This window comes from Mobula birostris, chromosome 12 (genome assembly GCF_030028105.1).
Source record: "Mobula birostris isolate sMobBir1 chromosome 12, sMobBir1.hap1, whole genome shotgun sequence".
Lineage (NCBI taxonomy): Eukaryota > Metazoa > Chordata > Chondrichthyes > Myliobatiformes > Myliobatidae > Mobula > Mobula birostris.
In genome coordinates, this window is record NC_092381.1 from 113,236,286 (window position 1) to 113,263,990 (window position 27,705).

At 46.5% G+C, this 27,705-nt stretch overlaps 1 protein-coding gene across 1 annotated transcript in view; it reads right to left on the minus strand.

Annotated features, from left to right (window-relative positions):
* kptn (kaptin (actin binding protein)) overlaps positions 1–26,011 on the minus strand; it is a 47,893-nt gene extending 21,882 nt beyond the window's left edge. The window contains exons 1-9 of the mRNA XM_072274509.1: positions 25,718–26,011; positions 20,636–20,718; positions 14,885–14,969; positions 13,094–13,148; positions 8,411–8,486; positions 6,219–6,292; positions 4,063–4,172; positions 3,574–3,678; positions 1,098–1,182 (exon numbers count right to left, since the gene is read on the minus strand). Coding sequence (XP_072130610.1) covers positions 1,098–1,182; positions 3,574–3,678; positions 4,063–4,172; positions 6,219–6,292; positions 8,411–8,486; positions 13,094–13,148; positions 14,885–14,969; positions 20,636–20,718; positions 25,718–25,949 — 905 coding nt within the window. The 5' untranslated portion in view covers positions 25,950–26,011. The remainder of the gene's footprint in view (positions 1–1,097; positions 1,183–3,573; positions 3,679–4,062; positions 4,173–6,218; positions 6,293–8,410; positions 8,487–13,093; positions 13,149–14,884; positions 14,970–20,635; positions 20,719–25,717) is intronic.
* Between the last annotated feature and the right edge of the window lie 1,694 nt (positions 26,012–27,705).

Genomic DNA, 27,705 nt, shown 5'->3' on the forward strand with positions numbered 1-27,705 from the left:
TTAAAATTTATTGATTTATATTTGCATTTGCACAGTTTGTTGCCTTCTATGCTGTACTTGATCTTTCATTGATCCTATTAAAGTTACTATTGTATAGTATGCTGCAGGAAAAAGAATCTCAGGGTTGTACGCGGTGAGGTGTAAATTTACTTTACACGTTCCTTCCTGTAATGCACAGTTTTTATTATTAAGTATTACACTGTACCGCTGCTGCATAACAACAGATTTCACAACTCATGCCGGTGAGATGAAACCTGATTCTGAACGGACAGGTGGCTTACCCAATATCCACGCACCAACAACAATGTGCAGGTAGAGGCCCCTCCAACACAATGAAACATCAAAGGAAGTTTGCAAACAAGAGAAGATCTGCAGATGCTGGAAATCCGAGCAACACACACAAAATGCTGGAGGAACTCAGTAGGTCAGGCAGCATCTATGGAAAAGAGTACACTCGATGCTTTGGGCCAAGACCTTTCAGCAGGTCTGGAGAAAAAAAATCTGAGGAGTAGGCTTAAAAGGTGTGAGGAGAGGAGGAAAAAACACAAGGAACCGAGAGGGGGAGGGGTGAAGGAAAGAGCTGGGAAGTAAATTGGTGAAAGGGATACATGGAGAAGGCCATGGAAGCAAGAACAGGAGGGAGGAGTATCAGAGGGAGGCGATGGGCAGGCAAGGAGGTAAGGTGAGAGAGGGAAAAGGGGATGGGGTATGGTGGGGTGGGGCATTACCGGAGGTTTAATCAATCGCTGTTCACGCCATCAGGTTGGAGGCTACCCAGACAGAATATAAGGTGTTGTTCCTCCATCCTGAGTGTGACCTCATTGTGACAGTGGAGGAGGCCATGGATGGATATACTGGAATGGGAAACCTCTTTCTTTGAAGGAGGTGGACAATTGCCCTGGTTGGCCAGGATTCCCAGAGACCCTGAAGGAGCAAAGGTTGAAGGGGGACACGAACAACGCAAAAGGGCAAACCTCAAGCTGCGGTGAAATCCCGGGCTTTCTTACCGCTTGGGGAATACTCAGGGAGAATTTCCCATAAACTGACCATGACAGATTTACGTTGTAACAAAAATCCCGACTTCCTCGACAACTAACCTGTACACCACGGAGAGTTCAATTGTGGAGGTCACCAGCAAGTCGTAACTACCCAGACAGTCATGGCCTTCACCAGAATAGCTACCTGGATGAGGAGAGAAAGAAGTAAGATCCTTTTGTAGGATGCTGTTCAAGAAGTCGTATGTCTGAGGGGTGCAGAGGGACATGGGGGGGGGTGAGAGGTGGGGGGCGAGGGGGCTGGCAGAAAGGGTTGGGTAACAGAGAGCGGATGGGGGACAGAGAGGATGGGGAGCAAAGAGGGGAGAGGATGGGGCGAGGGTGGTGGGGAGAGTGGGAGAGGGGAGGGGGAGAGAGTGGGGGGGAGAGTGGGGGGAGAGTGGAGGGGATGAGGGAGGGGATGAGGGAGGGGGAGAGAGTGGAGGGGATGAGGGAGGGGAGAGAGGGGAGAGGGTGGGGGTGGAGAGAGGGGAGAGGGTGGGGGGGAGAGAGGGGAGAGAGCGGGGAAGGAGAGGGAAGAGGGTGGTGGGGAGAGAGGGGAGAGGGTGGGGGGAGAGAGGGGAGAGGGTGGGGGTGGAGAGAAGGGAGAGGGTGGGGAGGGAGAGGGAAGAGGGTGGGGGGAGAGAGGGGAGAGGGTGGGGGGAGAGAGGGGAGAGGGCGGGGAAGGAGAGGGAAGAGGGTGGTGGAGAGAGAGGGAAGAGGGTGGTGGGGAGAGAAGGGAGAGGGTGGGGGTGGAGAGAGGGGAGAGGGTGGGGGGAGAGAGGGGAGAGGGTGGTGGGGAGAGAAGGGAGAGGGTGGGGGTGGAGAGAGGGGAGAGGGTGGGGGGAGAGAGGGGAGAGGGCGGGGAAGGAGAGGGAAGAGGGTGGTGGGGAGAGAGGGGAGAGGGTGGGGGAGAGAGGGGAGAGGGTGGGGGTGGAGAGAGGGGAGAGGGTAGGGGTGGAGAGAGGGGAGAGGGTGGAGGGAGAGAGGGGAGAGGGTGGGGGAGAGAGGGGAGAGGGCGGGGAAGGAGAGGGAAGAGGGCGGGGAAGGAGAGGGAAGAGGGTGGTGGGGAGAGAGGGGAGAGGGTGGGGTGGAGAGAGGGGAGAGGGTGGGGTGGAGAGAGGGGAGAGGGTGGGGAGGGAGAGGGAAGAGGGTGGAGGGAGAGAGAGGGAAGAGGGTGGAGGGAGAGAGGGGAGAGGGTGGAGGGAGAGAGGGGAGAGGGTGGGGAGGGAGTTGGGGGGGAGAGGGGTGGGGAGAGAGGGGAGAGGGTGGGGGAGAGTGGGGAGTGGGAAGGGGAGAGAGGGGAGAGGGTGGGGGGGAGAGAGGGGAGAGGGTGGGGTAGAGAGAGGGGAGAGGGTGGGGGGAGAGAGGGGAAAGGGTGGGGAGGGAGTTGGAGGGGGGAGAGGGTGGGGAGAGAGGGGAGAGGGTGGGGTGGAGAGAGGGGAGAGGGTGGGGGTGGAGAGAGGGGAGAGGGTGGGGAGGGAGAGGGAAGAGGGTGGAGGGAGAGGGGAGAGGGTGGAGGGAGAGAGAGGGAGTTGGAGGGGGGAGAGGGGTGGGGAGAGAGGGGAGAGGGTGGGGGGTGGGAGGGAGGAGGGGAGAGGGGGGGGGAGGGAGAGGGGAGGGTGGTGGGGGAGGGGGAGGAGTGGGGTGGGAAGAGGGTGGGGGGGTGTGGGGGGGAGTGGGGTGGGGAGGGAGAGGGGAGAGGGTGGGGGGGGGGGAGAGGGTGGGGAGAGGTGGGGGTGAGGGTGGGGAGGGGGTTGGGGGGAGTGGGTGGGGGAGAGGGAGGGGTGGGGAGAGTGGGGAGTGGGGGGGGAGAGGGGGGAGAGGGTGGGGGTGGATAGAGGGGAGAGGGTGGGGTGGAGAGAGGGGAGAGGGTGGGGGGAGAGAGGGGAAGGGTGGGGAGGGAGTTGGAGGGGGAGGGTGGGGTGGAGAGGGGAGAGGGTGGAGGGAGAGAGAGGGAGGGGGGAGAGAGAGGGAGTTGGAGGGGGGAGAGGGGTGGGGGAGAGAGGGGAGAGGGTGGGGAAGAGTGGGGAATGGGAAGGGGAGAGAGGGGAGAGGGTGGGGGGGATAGAGGGGAGAGGGTGGGGTGGAGAGAGGGGAGAGGGTGGGGGGAGAGAGGGGAAAGGGTGGGGAGGGAGTTGGAGGGGGAGAGGGTGGGGAGAGAGGGGAGAGGGTGGAGGGAGAGAGAGGGAGTTGGAGGGGGAGAGAGAGGGAGTTGGAGGGGGGAGAGGGGTGGGGGAGAGAGGGGAGAGGGTGGGGGTGGTGGAGAGGGGAGAGGGCGAGAGAGGGGAGAGGGCGGGAAAGGAGAGGGAAGAGGGTGGGGAGGGAGAGGGAAGAGGGTGGAGGGAGAGAGGGGAGAGGGTGGGAAGAGTGAGGAGTGGGAAGGGGAGAGAGGAGAGAGGGGAGTGGGAAGGGGAGAGAGGGGAGAGGGTGGGGGGAGAGAGGGAAAGGGTGGGGAGGGAGGGGGAGAGGTTGGGGAGGGAGTTGGAGGGGGGAGAGGGTGGGGAGAGAGGGGAGGGGGAAGTCATCGTCCACTCACCAACACTTGAGCTGTCTGTGCTGCCAGGACGGTCATTGGGTAACGTGAAGAGAAGCACTGTGGAGATCGGGCCATCCTGACCCACATCCCAACTCTGCAGGACAGCTGCTCAAAACCAGAGAGAACAGTGGTGAGTTACTGACACCGGACTGGGGTGCGGAGAGCAGGAGGTCAGGAGGTGGCAGACAGACAGCGGGTTCAGAGATTTGGCTGAAATATGGGGATGAATAGGTAGTTTTTTGAATTAGTTCAGATAAGAGGAGCCAGCAAGTTTCAGCCTCTGCACTTCTTAGCATCTTCACCATGGCAAAACAAGATGTCCAATGGTTTTAGCAAAGGCAGGCTAGCTTAAAGAGTGAACAGTCAAGAACTGAAGGTATTCAGGAAAGGAAGTCCAGAACTACAGATGGTGTGACAAGGGCTCCCCCAGCACTGATGAGATTTACAGAGATCAGTCAATTCTGAAACATGGAGTGGGACAGCTCTAACCTTTAGATTCCTGATCGACATGAGAAACCCTCACAAATCCATTCTGACAGCCAAAAGCAGTCAAACGCCTGGTGGAGTCCGGAATATTGACAACATCGAGCCAGAGGACGCTGCAACAATCAGATGCAGAGTTTAGTAACCAAGACACCAGTGAACGTACATTAATTACACACTACCGCTGGTTAGACTTCAGGAGAAGGAAACCAGAGATCCATCAGCCAGTCGTCATCAGAGAATCAGAGCTAGAGAGTGTCAGGAAACGATGTTATAATTTCAGAGGACCTGTCCTGGGCCCAGCACACAAGTGCAATTGTGAAGAAAGCACGGCAGCGCTTTTACTTCCCGAGGATTACAAATACCTGGGGATACGAATTGACAATAAACTGGACTGGTCAAAGAACACTGAGGCTGCCTACAAGAAGAGTCAGAGCCGCCTCTATTTCCTGAGGAGATTGAGGTCCTTTAACATCTGCCGGACGATGCTGAGGATGTTCTACGAGTCTGTGGTGGCCAGTGCTATCATGTTTGCTGTTGTGTGCTGGGGCAGCAGGCTGAGGGTAGCAGACACCAACAGAATCAACAAACTCATTCGTAAGGCCAGTGATGTTGTGGGGATGGAACTGGACTCTCTCATGGTGGTGTCTGAAAAGAGGATGCTGTCTAAGTTGCATGCCATCTTGGACAGTGTCTCCCATCCACTACATAATGTACTGGGTGGGCACAGGAGTACATTCAGCCGGAGACTCATTCCACCGAGATGCAACACAGAGCGTCATAGGAAGTCATTCCTGCCTGTGGCCATCAAACTTTACAACTCTTCCCTTGGAGGGTCAGACACCCTCAGCCAATAGGCTGGTCCTGGACTTATTTCCTGGCATAATTTACATATTACTATTTAATTATTTATGGTGCAACTATAACGAAAACCAATTTCCCTCGGGATCAATAAAGTATGACTATGACTATGACTTCCCGAGGAGTCTGTGGAGATTTGGCACAACATCTAAAACTCTGACAAACTTCTACAGATGTGCAGTGGAGAGTATATTGACTGGCTGCATCACAGCCAGGTATGGAAACACCAATGCACTTGAATAGAAAACCCTAAAATAAGTCATGGATATGGCCCAGTCCATCATGGGAAAAACCATCAGCACTATTGAGCACACTTACATGAAAAGCTGTCGCAGGAAAGCAGCACCCATCATCAGGGACACCCCCCCGGCCAACACCCAGGACATGCTCCCTTCTTGCTGCTTCCATCAGGACTCAGGACTCACATCACAAGGTTCAGGAACAGTTACTACCCCTCAACCACAGGCTCTTGAACAAGAAGAGATAACTTCACTCACCCCCATCACGGAAATGTTCCCACAACTTACTCTCAAGGACTCTTCTCTTGTTCTCGATATTTATTATTTATTTATTTATTTATTATTTCTTTCTTTTTGTATTTGCACAGTTTGCTCTCTTCTGCAAGCTGGCTGAACGCCCAAGTTGGGCAGTTTTTCATTGATTCTGTTATGGTTATAATTCTATAGATTTATTGAGTATTCCCACAAGAAAATGAATCCCAGGATTGTATATGGTGACAAATTTGATTCAATTTGAACTTTGAAAATCTCTAGCTCTTAGATCCTAAGACCATTAAAACTCAAGAGCAGATATAGACCATTCAGCCCATCATGTCTGCCCTGCCATTCCATCATGTCTGATTTATTAACCCTTTCAACCCTATTCTTCTGCCTTCTCCTCATAACCTTTGATGCCAAGACTAATCAAGACCCTATCAACCTCCACTTTAAGTACACCTAATGACTTGGCCCCCACAACCACCTAAGGCAATCCCACAGATTCAACACCTTCTGGCTAAAGAAATTCCTCCTCATCTCTATTCTAAATGGATGTCTGTCTATTCTGAGTCTGTGCCTTCAGGTCCTAGACACTCCCACCATAGGAGACATCCTCTCCATGTCTAATCTATCGAGGCCTCTTCCTTGAAATATCGGTTCTGGGGACTTCCACACCCTCCAGAGTGGACAGAGAGCACCTCTAGTTATGTAGGATTTCCCTTGGCAATGCGCTGAGCTAGCAGCCTAGGACCTTGTGTGAGGACACCCGTAGAACAGGCTTGATGTGATGTGGTGAATTCTTACTGGCTGGGCACATTGGTCAGCTCTGGGAAGAAGAATTCTACTGGCTGCTCTTCAAACTGGTGCAGTGTCTCGTTCTGTGGAAGGAAGAGAGAGAAACACTCAGTTAAATTATTGACGGACACTCTGACCTGTGCTGTCACTCTTACACAACACGGAACGGTCCAGCACAGGAACAGGCCCTTCGGCCCACAATGTCATGCTGACCCAGCCAAAAAGCAAATCAAAAACTCCCAAACACCAATTATTTCTCCCTACACTGTGTCCATATCCCTCTATCTTCCTCACATTCATGTGCCTATCCAAACATTTCTTAAAAGCCCCTCATGTATTTGCCTCTAGCACCATACCCGGCCAGGCAGCGCATTCCAGGCATCCACCACTCTTACCTTCTCTTTTTTTTGCAATTTTATTCTTTATTGAAGTTCACCATCAAACAAACATTTCCATAAGATGTATTTCAGATACTGCACATATATATCCTATAGTCATATTTGCCACAAATCTCCACATAATATTTATACACTTTTCTAGTAGAGGAAAGAAAGAACAAGCAAAAGGAGAAAACTGTGTACGAGTAGGGAGTGATCTTTTTTACAACATATTCATTGATTTGTGAGAATAAAATCACGCCTATGAGGTGTTTGTAGTTAAACCATTTTTCCCAGTTTGAATCAAATTGTTCCAACTTATGATTAACAGATGCTGTTATCTTCTCCATTTTGTAAATGTCCATTGTAATTTCCATCCATATATTTAAAGTTGGGCTCTCCTGTGATAACCATGTTATCTGTGGTAACAGTCTTTTTACCAGCCACCAGCAGTATATTCATTAAATATTTATCTCTTTTCAACCATTCTTGAGGTACATACCCAAAATATATGGTCTTACTTCCAAAGGGTATTTCACATTTAAAAATGTCTTGTAGGGCACTGAGTATCCCACTCCAATAGTCTTTGATAATGGGGCATTCCCAGAAAATATGATAATGGTTTCATTTTGACTTCCACAATTTCTCCAGCAAACAGAGAGGTTACTATCATAATGGGATTTCTGAGAGGGTGTAATAAAATATCTTATCAAGTTTTTCCACCCAAACTCCCTCCATTTCTGTGAACTGATACACTTCCATTGATACCTCCATATTACTGTCCATTCTTCCTCAGATATTATTATACCCCCTTCCTTCTCCCATTTTGTTTTAATGTATGAAGTTGAATCCACTCTCACCGTCAATGCATGTCCTCTGGTATTAGACATTTCAACCCTGGGAAACAGATACTCTCTGTCCACACTATCCATGCCTCTCATAATCTTGTAAAATCTATCAGAACACAATGCCAAGTTGAATTAAACCCCTTCTGCCAGCACGTGGTCCATATTGCTCCATACCCTGCATATTCACGTGTTAAGATTTATCTAACAGCCTCTTACTCTTCAGCACCACTATTGTAACCTGGTGAAGGTTTCAGCCTGAAATGTTGACTGTTTATTCCCCTCCATAGATGCTGCTCGATCTGCTGAGTTCCTGCAGTGTTTTGTATGTGTTACTATTGTATCCTGAGGAAGGGTCTCAGCCAAGTCGTTGACTGTTTATTCCTCTTCATGGTTGCTGCTTGACCCAGAGTTCCTCCAGCAATTTGAGTAACTATTGTACCTCCTTCCACCAAGATTCAAGTTTATTTGCCACGTGTACATCGAAACATACAGTGAAATGCGTTGTTTGTGTTAACAACCGACACACCCTGTCACCACACATTCCAGCACCAACACAGTATTTCCACAAGGCTCAGCAGAACAAAAAACAACAGCAAAATATCAGACACAAAATGCTGGAGGAACTCAGCAGGTCAGTCAGCATCTAAGGAGAGGAATAAAGAGTCGATGCTTCAGGCTGAGACTCTTCCTTCATCAAGCCGTTAACCTCAGGACAGGCCTCCAGTGGATTCAGGCTTGCAGACACCGCACTCCCTGGCAGCCTGTTCCAGGGACACAGCACCCTCTGTGTACAAAAATCCCTGCCCCACATATCTCCTTTAAGGTCACGCACTCACCCACACCCCCCAACTCACCTTAAGTGCATGCCCACTAGTATTGGTCATTTCTTCCCTGGGAAAAAGATCATGTCTGTGCCTCACTTAATTTGATGAACTTCTATTAAATTCCGATGTGAAGCCAGGAAGAAGCTGCTTACCTCTTTATACAGGTGAATCTGGTGATCATGGCCACTAAGCAGGAATACTGTCTCTAGCTGTCTCCTCTCTTTAACCCTTAATCATGAAAAACCAGAAGATGAGACCAGTACACATGGAGGTGCTGCAATGCGTTTTAGCAATATTACAATCTTAAAATTGCTTGGGGTTTCCAGGGAGGGGCTTGTCGTGTCCATTCTGGGGCAGCTCACTCACCTTTGGGCCCCACCAGACACTCGTCTCTCAGCTGTGGCTCCAAATAGCTGTTTGCCTGCAGCAGTGGCCACACCCCGGTACACCGCTTCGACGGGCGGGCTGAACCAGGCGAGGGCAGCAGGCAGGCCTCACTCCACCCGCCCCACCCCCACTGCAACCAAGGGAGACCCAAGTTGTGACGAATACTTGTACACTGGACCTGGACTTCCGAGGTAGACAGAGTGGAACTGCTCAGGTTCAACGGCCTTGACGTGTTGAAAACTCTCCTGCGCAGCTTTCAAACTCTCATCGCTGATCAATCAATCTTAAAATCACATTGCATTCCTCTCATTTGACAAGCAGGGTGGGGATGAAATTGCTGCGGCTGTATGCCTGTGTGGTAGGGTGATGATTAAACTTGAACCTACTGCTTTGAACGTGGAAGATTTTATGTTTGAAGAGGAACTGAGGTGAGGCAGTGGGAATATGATGATTTATAATCCGGAAGCCTGATGTACAATTCCCGATCTTTCCCACCTTATTCCCAGGATATGGGCACTGCTGACAAGACTGGGATTTATTACCAGGTCCCTGGAGAAGGTAGTGACATGTTGCCACTGTGAACCCCTGCAGTCTACATTTTCTGGTGGAGATGAGACACAAGAGAGACTGCAGATGCTGAAACCTGGAGCCACACACAATCTACTGGAAGAACTCAGAAGTTTGAGCACCATTAAGAGGGAGGGAGAAAAGAATAGATCAGAAACATTGACTTCCCTTCCCCACCGCCTGACAGATGCTGTTTGACCTGCTGAGACCCTCCAGGAGGTTCTGAGTTGCTACATTCTGTGGTGGTTTGACAGAGCTGAGTGGTTTGCCAGATCACCTCAGGGGCTCTTTAACTTTAAACTTCACCCACACCGCCATAAGACCGAGAGATCTTTCATGTTATTTTTTTCCATGTTACTTAAAGAAGTATTCAGTCAGAGAGAGATAGTGGGTTGATATAGGGCTGTATGGAGTGAAATTTGAAAAGGAGAAGCTAAAGTCAGATGTATCAGCATTTTGGTGGAGTAAAGGGAATTACAGAGGCATGAGAGGAGTTGGTCAGAATTGATTAGAAAAGAACAATGGCAGGGATGACAGAAGAGAACAATGGCTGGAATTTCTAGAACATATCCAGAAGTCACAGAATATATACATCCCAAAGAAGAAGACAATCATAGCCAACAAGGGAAGTCAAAGCCAATATAAAAGCCAAAGAGAAGGCACATAATAGAGCAAAAAGGAAGTTAAGAGGATTGGGAAGCTTTTAAAAACAAACAGAATGCAACTAAAAATGTTATTAAGAAGGAAGAAAATCTGCAGATGCTGGAAATCCAGAGAAACACACACAAAATGCTGGCAGAACTCAGCAGGTCAGGCGGCATCTATGGAAATGAGTGTAATAGACATTTCGGGCCAAGACCCTTCATCAGGGCCCAAAATGTCGACTATACTCATCTCCATAGATGCTGCCTGGCCTGCTGAGTACCTCCGGCATTTTGTGTGTGTTGATTACAAAGGAAGAGGTGGAATACGAAAGTAAGCTAACTAATATAAAAGAGGATACCAAAAGTTTCTTCAGATACATAAGATGTAAAACAGACCCTAGAGTGGATATCAGATCACTGGAAAATAATGGGGGACGAGGAAATGGTGGACAAATTGAATAAGTATTTTCAGTCTTCACTGTGGAAGGCACTAGCAGTATGGTAGAAGTTCGAGAGTGCCAGGGGTCAGAAGAGTGTGAAGTTGCCATTAGTAGGGAGAAGGTTCTAGGGAATCTGAAAAGTCTGAAGTCACCTGGAGCAGATGGTGCGCACCCCAGGGTTCTGAAAGAGGTGGCTAAAGAGATTGTGCTGGCATTAGTAATGATCTTTCAAAAATCACTAAGATTCTGGAATGGGGCCTGAAGACTGGAAAATTGCAAATGTAACTCCACTCTTCAAGAAAGGAGAGAGGCAGATGAAAGGAATTTATAGGCCAGTTACTCTGACCCCAGTGGTTGGGAAGATGTTGGTGTTAAGGATGTGGTTTCAGGGTAATTGGAGGCACCATAATTAGCATATCTTCCTCAAGGGAAAATCTTGCCTGACAAATCTGTTAGAATTTTTAAAAGAAATAACAAGCAGGATAGATAAAGAAGATTTGGTTGTTGTTGTGTACTTGGGTTTTCAGAAGGCCTTTGACAAGGTGCCACACATGAGGCTGCTTAATAAGTTAAGAGCCTGTGGTATTACAGGGAAGATACTAGCATGGATAAAGCAGTGTCTGATTGGCAGTCAGCAAAGAGTGAGAATAAAGGGAGCCTTTTCTGACTGGCTGCCGGTGACTAGTGGTGTTCCACAGGGTCTGTGTTGGGACTGATCCTTTGTACATTATATGTCAATGACTTAGATGACAGAATTGATAGCACTGCTGCAAAGTTTGCAGATGATATGAAAATAGGTGAAGGGATGGGTAGTTCTGAGAAAGTAGAGAGGCTTCAGAAGGACTTAAACAGACTAGGAGAATGGGCAGAGAAATGGCATATGGAATACTGTGTTGGGAAGTGTACGGTCATGTACTTTGTTAGAGAAAAAATAAAGGGTAGACTAGTCAAAAATTCAAACAACCCAGGAGCAAAGGGACTTGGGAGTCCCCATGTAGGGTTCTCTAAAGATTAATTTGCAGGTTGAATCTGTGGTGAGGAAGGCAAATGTGACGATAGCATTCATTTCAAGACGACTAGAATATAAAAGCAAGGATATACTGTTGAGCCTTTATAAAGCACTGGCGAGGTTTGGGCCCCCTATCTTAGAAAAGATGTATTGACAATGGAGCTAGTTCAAAGGAGGTTCACGAAAATGTAGACTTGGTGAGGATGTTTCCTATAGTGGGAGAGTCTATGACCAGAGGACAGAGCTTCAGAGTAGATCGGCATCCTTTTACAATGGGGCTGAGGAGGAATTTCTCTAGCCGGAAAGCAGTGAATCTGTGGAATTCATCGTCATAGGTGGCTTTACGTATATTCAAGGCAGAGGTTGATAGGTTCTTAACTATTCAGGGCATGAAGGGATACGGGGAGAAGGCTGGAGATTGGAGCTGAGAGGGGAAATGGATCAACCATGATGAAATGACAGAGCAGACTCGATGAGCTGAATGGCCTAATTCTGCTCTTATATCTTATGGTCTTATTGTCTTATGGACCTCTGGTTTGGATTTGACTCACAGAAAACAAAAATTGGAAAGACCATGGAAAAAATTTAGAATGATTTTATCAGGACTCGAGGGTCTGAATTATAGGGAAAGGTTGGACAGGCTAGAATTTTATTCCTTAGATCAGGGGTCAGGGTGAGTGAGTTGTGGGCGTGCTATGTTGGCATTGGAAGCATGGCGACACCCCCAGCACATCCTCGAACTGTACTAAGTAGCGACACAAAACAATGCAGTTCACTGCGCATTTCAATGTACACGTGACAAATAAAGTTAATCTATCTTCTTTCAAAAGAGCAAATGAGCACTCTTCTTTAATTCTGGATTGGCTAATCAAACACTAGAGGGCATAGCATTACGATGAGAGGGAAGAGAATTAACAGGTAGTTGAGGGTCAACTTTTTTTTAAACCCAGAGGAAGTGGTTGAGGTAGGTGCAAAAACAGCTTTTAAAAGACAGTGGGTTGACGACGTGGATCATTGCTCCTTTTCGCACCTTGTGTGTGGCGCATCAGGCGGCATTTTTTGCCATTTCCTTAGCATTTGTCTGTGTTTTTTTACGGGGCCGAGTTGCTAGTTCGACACCCAAACCAGTACAATGGAAAGCGTGTAAGGAGCCAGCCGGATTTGAACCTGGGACCACTTGCCTCGAAGTCCAGTGCTAACGCAACGACACCACCGGCCAGCTGTACGTGAACTGGAAAGTGTTTAAAGGTTATGGGCCAAATGGGACCAGCTTGAATGGGGCATCTTGGTCAGGAAGGACCAGTTGTGCTAAGGGTCTGTTTGGATGCTGTATATAAAGGGAAAGAGTGGGAATTTATAGAATTAGTTTGGGATAGACACAGGACTACAGAGTAGAGAATTGGAATGCTTATGTTTTGGTTTAGGATTACGGGAAAAGAGTAGGACACTGGATGAGCTAAGGATTTAATGGGGCTATGGTGGTGGGAAGAATTAAGAGATTCATTCATAGGGAGAAAGGAAGGTGGTGAGATTAGTTTGGAATTCATTCAGGTTTACGTGGAGATAGTGGGAAAGTGGGATTAGTTTCCAATTCATGCAGGATGGGGTTGCTGGGACTGAGACTGATGAGCCATGTGGCAAGAGAGCAGGATAGAAGGATTATTAGTGGATGGTAAGGCATTGGAAACAGAGATGGTGTTACTGTTTGGGCACATTTCTTCACCCAAGGGGAGCTGGCGAGCAAGGAGGGAAGAAAGCCTCGGAAATCGGTCAGCGAAGGACACTCACTCCACGTGGTAAAGCTGGAACGGCGTGAACTGCAGCTCCAGGTTCAGACAGCTCTCTGCAAACACAACAGTATGGGTCAATGTCCCACTGAATGGGTCTAATAGCCATTCCCACACCAACATGCCTGTCCATTGCCACTAGGTTGCAGGAGCAACACTTCATATTCCGTCTGGGCAGCCCCAGCTTGATGGAATGAACATCAATTTCTTGAACTTCCCATAACCACTCCCCTTCGTTTTCCCACATCCCCTCTTTTTTTTCTCTCCCCTATTCTCACATCTTCTTTTCCTCCCCACCCTTTCTCCTGTGGTCCACTGTCCTCTCCTATCAGACTCCCCCTTTGTCAGCCCTTTACCTCTTCCACCTATCACCTTCCAGCTTCTCACTTCATCCCACCTAACTTCCCTCTCACCTGGTCTCACCTATCACCTTTCACCTTGTACTCCTTCCCCAACTACCCCCATCTTCTTAAATTGGCTTCTACCCTCTTCCTTTCCAGTCCTGATGAAGGGTCTCAGCCTGAAACATCCACTGAATATTCCCCACCATAGATGCTGCCTGACCTACTGAAATCCTCCAACATTTTGTGTGTGTTACTATGGTCTCTTTCCCAACTACATGACCCCTTCTGCCACACTGCAGTGGACAACTCTCTTCGCCTCCAAGTCAGGAGGTCACAGAGCTGGATCTTCGGAGCACAAGGTCAGTGCCATCAGTCCCAGTGCAATGGAGTCAGGGGTACTGCTGTTCGCATAAGATGTTAATCCCAAGCCTTACTGGAAACAAATGCAGCAGGACTTAAGAAATAGGAGCAGGAGTCGGCCATCCGGCCCGTCGAGCCTGCTCCACCATTCAATAAGATCATGGCTGATCTGGCCATGGACTCATCTCCACCTACCTGTCTGCCTTTTCCCCATAACCATACTATGCAAAAACCTATCCAACCTCATCTTAAACATGCTGATGTAGCCTCCACTGCTTCATTGAGCAGAGAATTCCACAGGTTCACTACTCTCTGGGAAAAGCAGTTCCTCCTCATCTCCGTCTTAAATCTACTCACTCGAATCTTGATGCTATGTTCCCTAGTTTTAATCTCACCTATCAGTGGAAACAACTATCCTGTCTCTATCTTATCTATCCCTTTCATAACTTTATGTTTCTATAAGGTCTCCTCTCATTCTTCTGAATTCCAACGACTATAGTCCCAGGCGACTCAATCTCTCCTCATAGTCTGACCCCCTCATCACTGGAATCAACCTGGTGAACCTCCTCTGCACTGCCTCCAAAGCCAACAATCTTGAATGAGTTCAAAAGAGTTGGAAATTACTGTTTTTTAAAAATAAAACTTTTTATAAGATTCATACATTTTTGACAAACTCATGTTTTTTTTACACTCACTGGCAGAAAGCGGTATAGCAGCTAAACTAACGGTTTATCACCTTTCTTGTCTTTCATTGGCTAAGTGTTAGCAGATTACCCACGTGATGATTTTGTTTAATTATGTAGCCTATTAGCTAATTCAATCCGATCCAAGAAATTTTCCTTATCTTATCTATAAAAGTGATGGATTTTTCAGAAGCACCATCTTTACTTTTTGTCTATCCCCTCTTAGCATCATTTCTCAGCTTTGTATCTCACTTGCTTAGAATTTGTATGCTCATATATACTCTGAAATGTTGGAATTAAGACTGCTCGTCATTTTTCAATTCCAGAAGAACCCTAAGGATCAGAAAATAAACAGAGATCCGACAACAGTGATGACATAATAATCCTTTAATGTGATTTACTCACGTGCTATAGAGTCCAGGTTATACTCCGATCCTGGCTCATAGTCACAGTAGATGTTGAGAAATGGACTTGCCTTATCCCCAGAGTCCTAAAGAGAAACAGACAGCAGTGTTAATTTATGGACAGGAAGCCAGGCCTTCCCTCGGACAGAATCCCAGCAGTTAACTGAAGACAGTTCCCACATTGCAACATCATCATCATTATGTGCTGTGTCATATGACATGTGTAATCATAGCCTTTCCGTGACCATGATTGTTCTTGGCAAATGTTGCTGAAAACTCTCATCAGGCCAGGTGGCATGTGTAGAAACATTAAAAGACCAGATTATCTCTATTTGTCACAAACAGCGAAAAGCATAATTTCCATCATATCAAACCAGCAAGGATTGCGCTGGGCAGCCTGGAAGTATTGCCACGCTTCTGATGCCAATGTAGCATGTCCAGAACTCACCCATACATCTTTGGAATGTAGGAGGAAACCAGAGCATCATCATTATGTGCCAGGTTGTACAACGTAGGCATCATGGTCTCATGACCATGATTGTTCTTGGCATGTTGTTGTTGTTATTGTTGTTTTTTTGTGTGTGTGTGTGTGTGTGTGTGTGTGTGTGTTTTTTTACAGAGGTGGTTTGCCATTGCTTTCTTTTGGGACAGTGCCTTTACAAGATGGGTGACCCCAAACTTTTCAGAGATTTTCTGCCTGGCATCAGTGGTTGCATAACCAGGACTTGTGATATGCACTAGCTGCTCATACGACCTTCCACCACCTCCTCGTCCCATGGCTTCACGTGACCCTGATCGGGTTGGGGGGGGGAACACATCGTAACAGTGGCTAAAATTCAAAAAGGACCCAAAATAAAACCATCGAATTCTGAAAGCATTCATCAGGCCAGGGAGCGTGTATGGAAAGATTTGTCACATGTACATTGAAACATACCGCAAAATGCATCATTTTCATCGAATTGAATCACACCTCTGGCACCAACAGAGCACGCCCACAATCAATAACCCTTACAAACCCATGCACCTTTGACATGTAGGAGAAAACTGGAGCACCCGGAGGAAGCTCTCATGGTCATCAAGCAGAACTGCCTGCAGATGGTGGGAATATAACTTGGGTTACTGGCTCTGTAAATTACATGCACTCACTTTATTCTGCAGGGTTATTGTTTTACCCTAGTCTAGCTCAACGCACTGTGTAATGGACAGCATGCAAGACAAGCTTTTCACTGGACCTCAGTAAATGTGACAATAATGAACCAATTCCACAGTGCTTGCCTCACTTGGAATGACTGATTGATTCCCCTGATGGTCCAAGAGGAGAAAGGACAGTTTCATTTCCACTAACTGTAAGACTGTTTTGGTGTCCTTAAAAGAGAAGGGAAAAGTGCTATTGAAATGCAAGCACGTCTCAGTTTCCCCTCTGGAACCGTTTGCTTTAGGGAATGAACACTGCTTGAACAGAAGTCCCATGCTCTTCTTTGACATGGGATATTAAGTGGTCACTGAAGACAGATGGGAAAAAATCAGAAGGGATTCTGCAGACCGATGCGCACAAAAATCCAGACCGACACACACAAAATGTTGGGAAAACTCAGCAGGTCAGGCAGCATCCATGCAGAGGAATAAACAGGCTTTGGACTGCGGCCCTTCATCCAGACTGGACAGGAAGCAGGAAGAAGCCAGAAACATTGAGGTTAATTCCCTCCACAGAAGCTGAACTTCACTTGCCCATTGACTGAACTGTTCCCTATGGACTCACTTTCAAGGAGTCTTCATCTCATGTTCTCAGTATTTATTGCTTATTAATTTTTTTCCCTCTCTCTCGTATTTGCACGGCTTGTTGTCTTCTGCACACTGGTTGTTTATCCCTCCTGACTGGTGCATTGATTGCATTGTGTTTCTTGGATTCACTATGCATGCCCACAAGAGAACGAATCTTAAGGTTCTCCAAGTCATTAGGTACATTTAAAGCAGAGGTTGATAGATTCTTGATTAGTCAGGGCATGAAAGGACACAGGGAGAAAGTAAGGAGATTGGATCAGCTATGATGACATGGCAGAACAGACTCGATGGGCCAAATGGCCTAATTCTGCTCCTATATCTCATGGTCTCACATGGTGACATATATATACATTGATAATAAATTTAATTTGAACTTTAAAGATAACAGGTGAGACCGGGATTTCACAATATGAAGTTCAACCCCAATAAGTGTGAGGTAGTTCATTTTGGTAGGTCAAATATAATGGCAGAATGTAGTATTAATGGTAAGACTCTTGGCAGTGTGGAGGGTCAGAGGGATCTTGGAGTCTGAGTCCATAGGACACTCAAAGCTGCTGCGCAGGTTGACTCGGTGGTTAAGAAGGCATACGGTGCATTGGCCTTCATCAGCCATGGGATTGAGTTTAGGAGCCGAGACGTAATGATGCAGCTATATAGGACCCTGGTCAGACCCCACTTGGAGTACAGTGCTCAGTTCTGGTCACCTCACTACAGGAAAGATGTGGAAACTATAGAAGGGGTACAGAGGAGATTTACAAGGATGTTGCCTGGATTGGGGAGCATGCCTTCACATGCCATAGGTTGGTGAACCAGTGGTGTGCCTCAGGGATCTGTTCTGGGAACCCTACTCATCATGAATTTTATAAATGACCTGGATGAGGAAGTGGAGGGATGGGTTAGTAAATTTGCTGATGACACAAAGGTTGGGGGTGTTGTGGATAGTGTGGAGGGATGTCAGAGGTTACAGTGGGACAGCGACAGGATGCAAAACTGGGCTGAGAAGTGGCAGATGGAGTTCAACCCAGATAAGTGTGAGGTGGTTCATTTTGGTAGGTCAAATACAATGACAGAATATAGTATTAATGGTAAGACTCTTGGCAGTGTGGAGGATCAAAGGGATCTTGGGGTCCGAGTCCATAGGACACTCAAAGCCGCTGTGCAGGTTGACTCTGTGGTTACGAAAACGTACGGTGCATTGGCTTTCATCAACCGTTGGATTGAGTTGAAGAGACAAGAGGTAGATGCAATTTAATGTGGATAAGTGTGAAGTTATCCGCTTTGGTGGCAAAAATAGGAAAACAGATTATTATCTGAATGGTGGTCGATTAGGAAAAGGGGAGGTGCAACGAGACCTGGGTGTCATTATACACCAGTCATTGAAAGTGGGCATGCAGGTACAGCAGGCGGTGAAAAAGGCGAATGGTATGCTGGCATTTATAGCGAGAGGATTCGAGTACAGGAGCAAGGAGGTACTACTGCAGTTGTACAAGGCCTTGGTGAGACCACACCTGGAGTATTGTGTGCAATTTTGGTCCCCTAATCTGAGGAAAGACATCCTTGCCATAGAGGGAGTACATAGAAGGTTCACCAGATTGATTCCTGGGATGGCAGGACTTTCATATGAAAAAAGACTGGATGAACTAGGCTTGTACTCGTTGGAATTTAGAAGATTGAGGGGGGATCTGATTGAAACGTATAAAATCCTAAAGGGATTGGACAGGCTACATGCAGGAAGATTGTTCCCGATGTTAGGGAAGTCCAGAACGAGGGGTCACAGTTTGAGGATAAAGGGGAAGCCTTTTAGGACTGAGATGAGGAAAAACTTCTTCACACAGAGAGTGGTGAATCTGTGGAATTCTCTGCCACAGGAAACAGTTGAGGCCAGTTCATTGGCTATACTTAAGAGGGAGTTAGATATGGCCCTTGTGGCTAAGGGGATCAGGGGGTATGGAGGGAAGGCTGGTGAAGGGTTCTGAGTTGGATGATCAGCCATGATCATAATAAATGGCGGTGCAGGCTCGAAGGGCCGAATGGCCTACTCCTGCACCTGTTTTCTATGTTTCTATGTTTCTATGTCACAGCTATATAGAACCCTGGTCAGACCCCACTTGGAGTACTGTGCTCAGTTCTGGTCACCACACTACAGAAAGGGCGATAGAAAGGGTGCAGAAGAGATTTCCAAGGATGTTGCCTGGATTGGGGAGCATGCCTTATGAGAATAGGTTGAGTGAACTTGGCCTTTTCTCCTTGGAGCAATGGAGGATGAGAGATGACCTGATAGAGCTGTATAAGATGATGAGAGGCATTGATCGTGTGGATAGTCAGAGGCTTTTTCCCAGGGCTGAAATGGCTAACATGAGAGGGCACAGTTTTAAGGTGTTTGGAAGTAGGTACAGAGGAGATGTCAGGGGTAAGTTTTTTATGCAGAATGGCAAGCGCGTGGAATGGGTTGTGAAGTCTGATACAATAGGCTCTTTTAAGAGACTCCTGGATAGGTACATAGAGCTTAGAAAAATAGAGGGCTATGGGTAACCCTAGGTAATTTCTAAAGTACGTACATGTTCAGCACAGCATTGTGGACCAAAGAGCTTATATTGTGCTGTATGTTTTCTATGTTTCTAATATGTGGTGTTTGTCTTCACCTATTGGTGGCAAAGCAGTACAAGAGTTATTTATTAGTTTACTTATCATTGAGATACAGCACGGATTAGGTCCTTCAAGCAGTGCAGCCTAGCCTGATCATGGGACTATTTGCAATGACCAATTGACCTACAAACAGTACGTCTTTGGACTGTGAGGAAACCGGAGCACTCGGAGGAAACCCATGCGGTCACAGGCAGACCGCACAAACTGCTTACAGGCAGCAGCGTGAATTGAACCCTTGCCATCCGCACTGTAAAGCACTGTGCTACTGCGCTGCCTCAGTTACAAAATAGTTTTTATTTTCCACTGGCTAAGTGTGAACACATGACATACGGGCTGTGACCGTGCATCTTTTAATCGGCTCTCTGTGTATCTCAGGAATGTGGCCTTATTTTAGTATAAAAGTATTGGTTTCTGCAAAAATCACCATCTTGTCTTTGTCTTAGTTCTTGTCTTTAGCTTGATATGCTCGGTAGCTGTTCCTTTGTTTAAACTTTAAAATAACATGATCATAAAGCAACAAGCTTTCACTCATTCTTGGACTCCTAGAAAGCGGGAGGAGGTGATAGCAGCACGCTGCGCGCACGCAGCTCTCCAGTGAAAATGATATCGTATCTGTTAAATAGGGGCCATGGACAATTCTGATTTGATGGAGACAGACGTGAAAGCGCAGAGGAACATCTGGAGAAATTTCTGAAACGCCCGTTCACTGCTGCTGTTACTGTGTGATCAAGAATCTTCCGGAGGGAAGGCCTCAAAATCCCCAGCTTTGCCCGTTGCTGGCAACCGAGATTGAGGTCGAATCGTTCGGATAGAGATGGTGCTTGGTACTCGGTGTCGGAGGGCTGATCGGAGGCTCAAAGTTTTCGGATGACTCAGAGTCAGACTGTGGTCGGGCATGGCAGGGAGAGTTTTCTTCCCTCTCCTGTCTGCGTGAGCTGTGGGACTTTGGAGAAACTTTGAACTCTTTTACTGTGCTCATGGACTGTTCTTCATCAAGTTATGGCATTGTTGCACTGTTGTAACTATATGTTATAATTATGTGGTTTTGTTAGTTTTTTCAGTCTTGGTCTGTCCTGTGTTTTGTGATATCACACTGGAGGAATATTGTATCATTTCATAATGCATGCATTACTAAATGACAATAAAAGAGGACTGTGTGTCCTCATAATCTAATAATCTAATCTAAAGGAACATGGGGATGGGATAATCACCAGATCCGACATTAGGCTAGGGTTAAATCGGAGGCTAGTGGCCTGTTCCGCACTGTATCGCAATAAATAAAAGTTTAAAAAAATGACAACTTAACCAGTCGAAGTGACCTCACCTTAATAAAGGTTATTCCCACAACCAGACCCCTCTTAGGTGGAGATTTGTTGAAAGCATCAATGGACACGATCTCTGCATCAACTGTAGGGAAAGGGGGAGGTGGAGGAGGAACAGAAGGGAGAGGGGGAGGGGGAGCAGAAGAAAAACATTCTCAGATGAGCATGGCGAAGCCCCTTTTATCCAGCAATTCATTTGCCACCCTGGTTACTGGTTAGGCTGCAGCACACAGACTTACCCCATTTTCACCCCAGAATCTCCAGATTTTATGACGTCCCTTATTATGTCTGTAGGTCTGAGAGTCCAGGGCCAGGGACTGCAGGCCTGGAGGTTTGGGGTTGGACGCCTGCTTTGGGGTGGGAAATGGGCTTGTTTTGTTGGTGTTGCTTGTGTTGTTCTGATGAACACGTTGGGCATGTTACATCGGCGTCAGAATGTGTGGTGATACTTGCACCCAGCGCCCCCCCTCAGGTGTGCTGGTTGTTAATGCAAATGACGATTTTCACTGTATGTTTCACAGTGATACAAATCTGACATCTTTATCTGTCCCTGGACCCACTCTCAGTCCTGATCCAGTGAGGCACTCATTCACCTTTAGCTCCGAGAGTCGTGCGTTCCAGAGGCCGGAGCGCAAATCCAGGCAGACGGTCACCATGCTGATGGTCGACAAGCCAAGGCCTCACAGGACTGCCAGCAAACCCCCCACGCCCCCCCGTTATTTTTCAGTTTATCACAGAAAACCTCTTCAGCATCGTGCGGCATGTCATCAACATGTTGACTTATCGTACTGTTTGAGAGGGGTTTTACATGGACTGCTGATCCAAGTTGTCCCATTCCAATGTGTTAATCTGTGGCAAATGACTTACAAATGCAGTAATGGCTCCAAACTACAAATCCCAGCCATATGGCACATAAAAGTGCTGATTATTTTAAATGCCTATTGGACTCAAAACAGAGTAAAGCTTCTGTTAATAAAGTCACAGTCAGTAAAAAGATCCAGGAAGCAAGTTATTTAGTAGTAGAACTTATTACCCAGAAAAGGAAAAGTCACACAGCTGGTGAGAACTTAATAATGCCAGCATATAAAATTATAGGACAAGTTGCAGTATGAGAAATTGAATGATGATGATGGATGGTTCTTCGCTTGCGAAGATCAGGAGGGAAGAGTCCTCAGAAGCAACGGCACGATCGTTGGTGACTGTAGAGGCCGATTCGGGATCTGCAGACTCTGGAGCAGGAGGGACATGGGAACGGCTGGGATGTGATCACTTGGGTAGCAGGATCCTTCCTGCATCTCCTCTTCTCTTCAGCTGTCAGTCTTCTGGATTCCTCAACGTTTTTGGGTGCTCTGTGTATCAGGGTTCTCCAGTGGTCTCTGTCACAAGCCACTGCTACCACTCGTTGACCTTGATATTTGCCTGAGAGAGCTGCTACTTAAGTAGATTTCTCTTGCCCTGAGAGAGTTCTCTGTACAGTGCTGCTTTCGGTAACCTGGAGTTGTCCATGAGAGACAAGTGGCCTGACTAGCTACCTGGGCAGCAAAGTGGTTTCAATGCTTGGAAATTGAGCCTTCTCCAGGTCGCCGTTGTTGGAGACATGATGCAGCGCCGATTTGCTTGCGGTACAAGTCCCAGGTGTCGGAGCCATAAAGTAATGTTGTGACAACGGCAGCCCTGTACACCTGGACAGACGCAGCTGGTGGTTCTTCCACACGTTTCTGGAGGCGTCTGAAGGCACTGTTAGCTCTGGTGAGTCGATTGTCAACGTCCCTTACTTCCGTACCGTCGCTGGAGATGACGCTATTCAGGTAAGTGAGCTGCTCAACTGTGGTGAGAGGGTGGTCGTCAATGGCGATCCCAGGTGGGATGTAAACACCACGAGGGGGCTTCTGATGGAGGATCACCGTTTTCTTCAAATGGACCGTTAACCCGAAAGCCCTCACAGTTTTGGCGAACTGAGTGACTGCAGCCTGTAGCACATCCTCTCTGTCTGCGTGAGAAGAGCACAGATAGTGCTCGAGAACGGGGTCTGGCATGGTTTTTGTTCGGCCGAGAAGGCGGCCACTCTCAAACAGTACGATAAGTCAACATGTTGATGACATGCCACACGATGCTGAAGAGGTTTTCTGTGATAAACTGAAAAATAACAGCTTTTCTATCCAGGTTGATCAGTCAACAGATTTCACCAATAAATATAATGTTGCAGCATTTGTAAGATTTGTAGATGGTGAAATTCAAGAAAACTTTTTCTGTTGCAAAGAGCTGCCCGAAGCAAAGACCAAGATATATTTAATGTTTTGTCTTATATGTGGAAACAGAAGGTCTGTCTTGGAGGAACTGTGCTGATGGTGCCCCATCAATGACTGGCTCCATGAGGAATTTTGTTTCTCTTGTAAGAAACTACCCTATTTCGCAGACATTTTTCATCATATCAACCGGCTAAGCAAGTCTCTACAAGGCCCTGGAGAAAATGTTTTGATTTCAAATGACAAAATTCTTGGATTTAAAAGGAAACTGAATTTTTGGAAAAATTATGCAAAAGGAAATCTTGAAATGTTTCCACTGCTGCTTCGGTTAAGAGTGAGAAAGGATCAGAAAGTCTCCAGTCTTATTGAAAACCATCTGGAAGAGCTGCAGAATAAAACTGAACAATATTTCTCCTCCCTTTCAACACAAGTGTATGACTGGGTGAGGGACCCTTTCTCTGAATCTTCTGCTCAGCCTGAGAACTTGATTTTCAGAGAAGAGGAAGAACTTCGTGAGATACGGTCTTATCATGCACTCAAGATAAGATTTTCTGACCTGCCCCTGGATAAGTCTGGATTTCTGTGAAAGAAGAGTATCCTGCCATTCATAGGAAAGTAATGAACATTTTGCTGCAGTTTTAAACTTCTTACATCTGTGAGTAAGCTTTTTCTTGTTTAACAAGCATCAAGAGCAAGGATAGAAATCGTCTCATTTTAGTTGAAGGTGAAATCCAGGAGCGTTTATCTCAACTTCGACCCAGAATTAAATATTTGTGCAGCAAAATACAAGCACAGGTTTCACGTGATCATTTGAGCCTGATCACTGATCATGCCACTTAGTAAGAAAATTTTTTTTTCCCCCAAAGTCTTGTATAAAATTGTGTCTTAGGCTATATTTTCATTCATATGGCTTTGGCTTATAGTTTTTAGTAGCTTTACCATTCAACATTGTCAATAAATTTTCAGGTTGTAAATACGAGGGGTGATTAATAAGTTCGTGGCCTAAGGTAGAAGGTGTCAATTTTAGAAAACCTAGTACATTTATTTTTCAACAAAGTCCCCTCCTACATTTACACACTTAGTCCAGCGGTCGTGGAGCAATGATTATGCAGGAAGTTTGAAGGTAATAACTCATCTCGTTCTACCTTAGGCCACAAACTTATTAATCACCCCTGATGCGTTATTAACTTTAAACTTTCTGCATAATCACTCAAAGAGTTGAACTGCATGTGCACGTAACAAGAGCTGTATAAATCATCTCCTCCCACCGTGGGCCATGAACTTATCCATCAACCCTCATAGCATGAATTAAAAATCAACTTACATTTATTTAAATTAAATCTACTGAACCTACCGTTAGAAAAAATTAAACCCCATTTTGGCTTAAGCCATTTATTTAACTGAAATTTATTATATTTGCCTTATGAGTTTTTAAAATTTATGAAAGGAAAAGAACAGATTAATTTCAAGAAAGGTAAGCTAAACTTAACAACCTGTTTTTTCAAGAAAGGTTGGCTAAAAATTCATTCTCTACTCAAAAGAGCATTGACAATTATTTTTGGATTATTATATCAACAACTTACAGATCAAGCTAACATACCGTGAGCTGTAGATATGATTTTTATGCAGGGGTTCCCTGAGACCTGAATATTATTTCAAGGGTTCCTCCAGGGCAAAAAGATTGAGAAAGGCTGATCTACAGAATCTGGGTTTAAAAGTTCATGTCATACAAATCAGTGATTCTGATATCATGGCTGTTATTTTATTTATTGATACACATAGTGGAACAGGCCCTTTGAGTCACACTACCCAGCAACCCTGATTTAACCCCAGCCTATTCTCGGGACAATTTACAATTACCCTGCTGACCGGTATGTCTTTGGACTGTGGGAGAAGCCCACATGGAGAACACACAAACACCTTACAGGCAGCGGTGGAAATTGAACCTGGGTCACCTGTACCGTAAACGTTGTGCTAACCACTAAGCTACCACACCGCCCCAAGCAGTAGCGCACACATCTTCCCAGCTTTAAAGATCAGCCCCTCACCTGGATCCACCTGTCACATAGAACAGGCCCTTTTTACTTACTTTAAGATCAAACTAACCCTTCCCTCCGACACAGCCCTCTAGTTTTCTTTCATGCATGTGCCTATCTAACAGTCCCTAGTGTATCGGTCTCTACCAGCACCCCATTCTGTGCCTGGGGGAATCTGAAGGGGAGGGGTAGGTTACTGGTTCAGCACAACACTGTGGGCCAAAGGGCCAGTCCCTGTGCTGTACTCTCCTACGTTCCGGAAGAAACACACGTGGTCACAATATCAAAATCTGAGAGGGAAGGGAATCCCATGACAGTTTGCAAGATCATTAACCATTAGGGTTGGGAAGGCTGGGAATCTGGAGATGGGGCCACACATGGAGTCCGCGGGTGGGATTGTGAATTTACTGTTGGAACAGGGAACCTGGTGACAGGACTGCCCTGGGAATCTGTGGGATGGGATTGGGAATTTACTGTTGGAATGGGGAAACTGGTGACAGGACTGCCCTGGGAATCTGTGGGATGGGATTGGGAATTTACTGTTGGAATGGGGAAACTGGTGACAGGACTGCCCTGGGAATCTGTGGGATGGGATTGGGAATTTACTGTTGGAACGGGGAAACTGGTGACAGGACTGCCCAGGAATGTATGGGATGGGATTGGGAATTTACTGTTGAAACTGGGAATCTGGTGGCAGGACTGCCCTGGGAATCTGTGGGATGGGTTTGGGAATTCATTAGTGTGTGGCCTTCCTGGGCGGGCCTGGGAGAGCAGAGCAGGGCACGGCGAACCGGACCATTACCTGGGATGTAGGTGAACTGCACCTCCTTGGCCACAGGCCTGATTTTCTGTCGGAGGTTCTGGTACCTGAAGCAGATGACTTTCCCTTTAAGTGTGGCGGTCAGCAGGTCGCAACCACCCTTGGGCTTGGAGAAGGCGGTCAGGCCGTACATATTGCTCTGCGAGGAGAGGCGGCTGAAACTGTCTTCCACAAAGGGACAAGAGCCACAGAGACTTCTAGGCGGCCCTTCCATGATAGGAGAGTCTCACAGCTCCGGCACATCCACGGCCTATCAACATGAGGGGTCTTCCACTGCCGAGAGGATGCTTTATGACGTTTGCAAAGCCTGTTTGCCCCTAACAAAGACCTGATATAGGTATCGTCGCCTTAAGATGACGATTCTTCGCCCCTATCAAAGATGGCGACGTTTTATTTACTCGACATACTTAAGTGTTATTTCAGAAATCAGAATCTGGTTTGAATATCACCGGCAAATATCGTGAAATTTGTTGTTATGCTGCAGCAATACATTGCATACATATTAAAAACTTAAATGAGTAGTGCAAAAAAAGTACTGAGGTATTTGTTACTGATGTCAATAGTTAATTCTTTGAAATTATGCTACAGTCAACAGCCGAGCTATTGAAATTCAAATTGGAACTTAATGTTAGTTACTTTATGCAAAAACATCAGATAAAATCCACATTAGACTATTAGGAATTCACGAGATCAGAATCAGGTATAATATCACTGACATATGTCATGAAATGTATTAACTTAGAGGCAGCAGTACAATGCAATACATGATAATATAGAAAAAAAATAAATCAATTACAGTAAGTATAAACAAGTATATTAAAATAGTTAAATTAAAAATAGTGCAAAAACCAAAATAATAAAGAAAGTAGTGAGATAATGTTCATGGGTTGAATGTCCATTCAGAAATCGAATGGCAGAGGGAAAGAAGCTATTCCTCAGTTGTTGAGTGTGTGACTTCAAGCTTCTGTACCTTCTTCCTGATGATATTAATGAAAAGAGGGCATATCCTGGGTGATGGGGGTAAAAGTAATAATGAAATCTGCCTTTCTGAGGCATCACTCCTTGAAGATGCTGGGGAGGCTAGTGCCCATGATGGAGCTGACTGAATTTACAACTCCCTGCAGCTTCCACTGTGGGTAAGCTCAAGAAAGCTTACCAACATCCCTACTTCCTTAGGGATCTAGAGAAATTTGGCATGTCCCATTCAACACACCGCAGAGAGCATCCTATCTGGACGCATCATGGCTTGGTTTTGGAATCGCTCTGCCCGTGACCACAGGAAACTGCAGAGTTGTGGGTGAAGTTCAGCACATCAGAGAAACCAGCCTCCTGCCTACACTTCCCACTGGGAAGAAAATACAAAAGGCTGGAACACATACCACAGGGCCAATGGACAGGTTCCGCCCTGCTGAGCTGCTCCCTAGTACAATAAGATGGACTCTTGACCTCGCAATCTCTTGTTATGATCTGCACTTTATTGTTTACCTGCCCTGCACCTTCCTTATTGTTTTACCTTCTACTGCCTCAATGCACCGCTCTGATGGTTTGATCTGTATGAAAGTACGCAAGACAAGATTTTCATTGTACTGTACCTCGGTCATCATTATGTGCCATGTCATATGAAATGGATGACCACGGCCTTTCCATGACTGTGACCATAATTGTTTTTGCCAAATATTTTCTACAGAACTGGTTTGCCATTGCCTCCTTCTGATAGGATCTCAGTACACATGACAGTAACAAACCGATTTACCGGTGCCTTTTAACTTCTGATGTGTTCCAGTCCATCAGCTGGTAGGACCAGGATCACCTCATTTTAACCACTCCATTGTCAGTGTTCTTCCAGAATATTGTATTTCAAAGTTCAAAGTAAATTTATTATCAAAGTACACATAGGTCACCATATACACCCCTGAGATTCATTTTCCTGCGGGCATACTCTATAAATCTAATAACCATCACAGAATCAA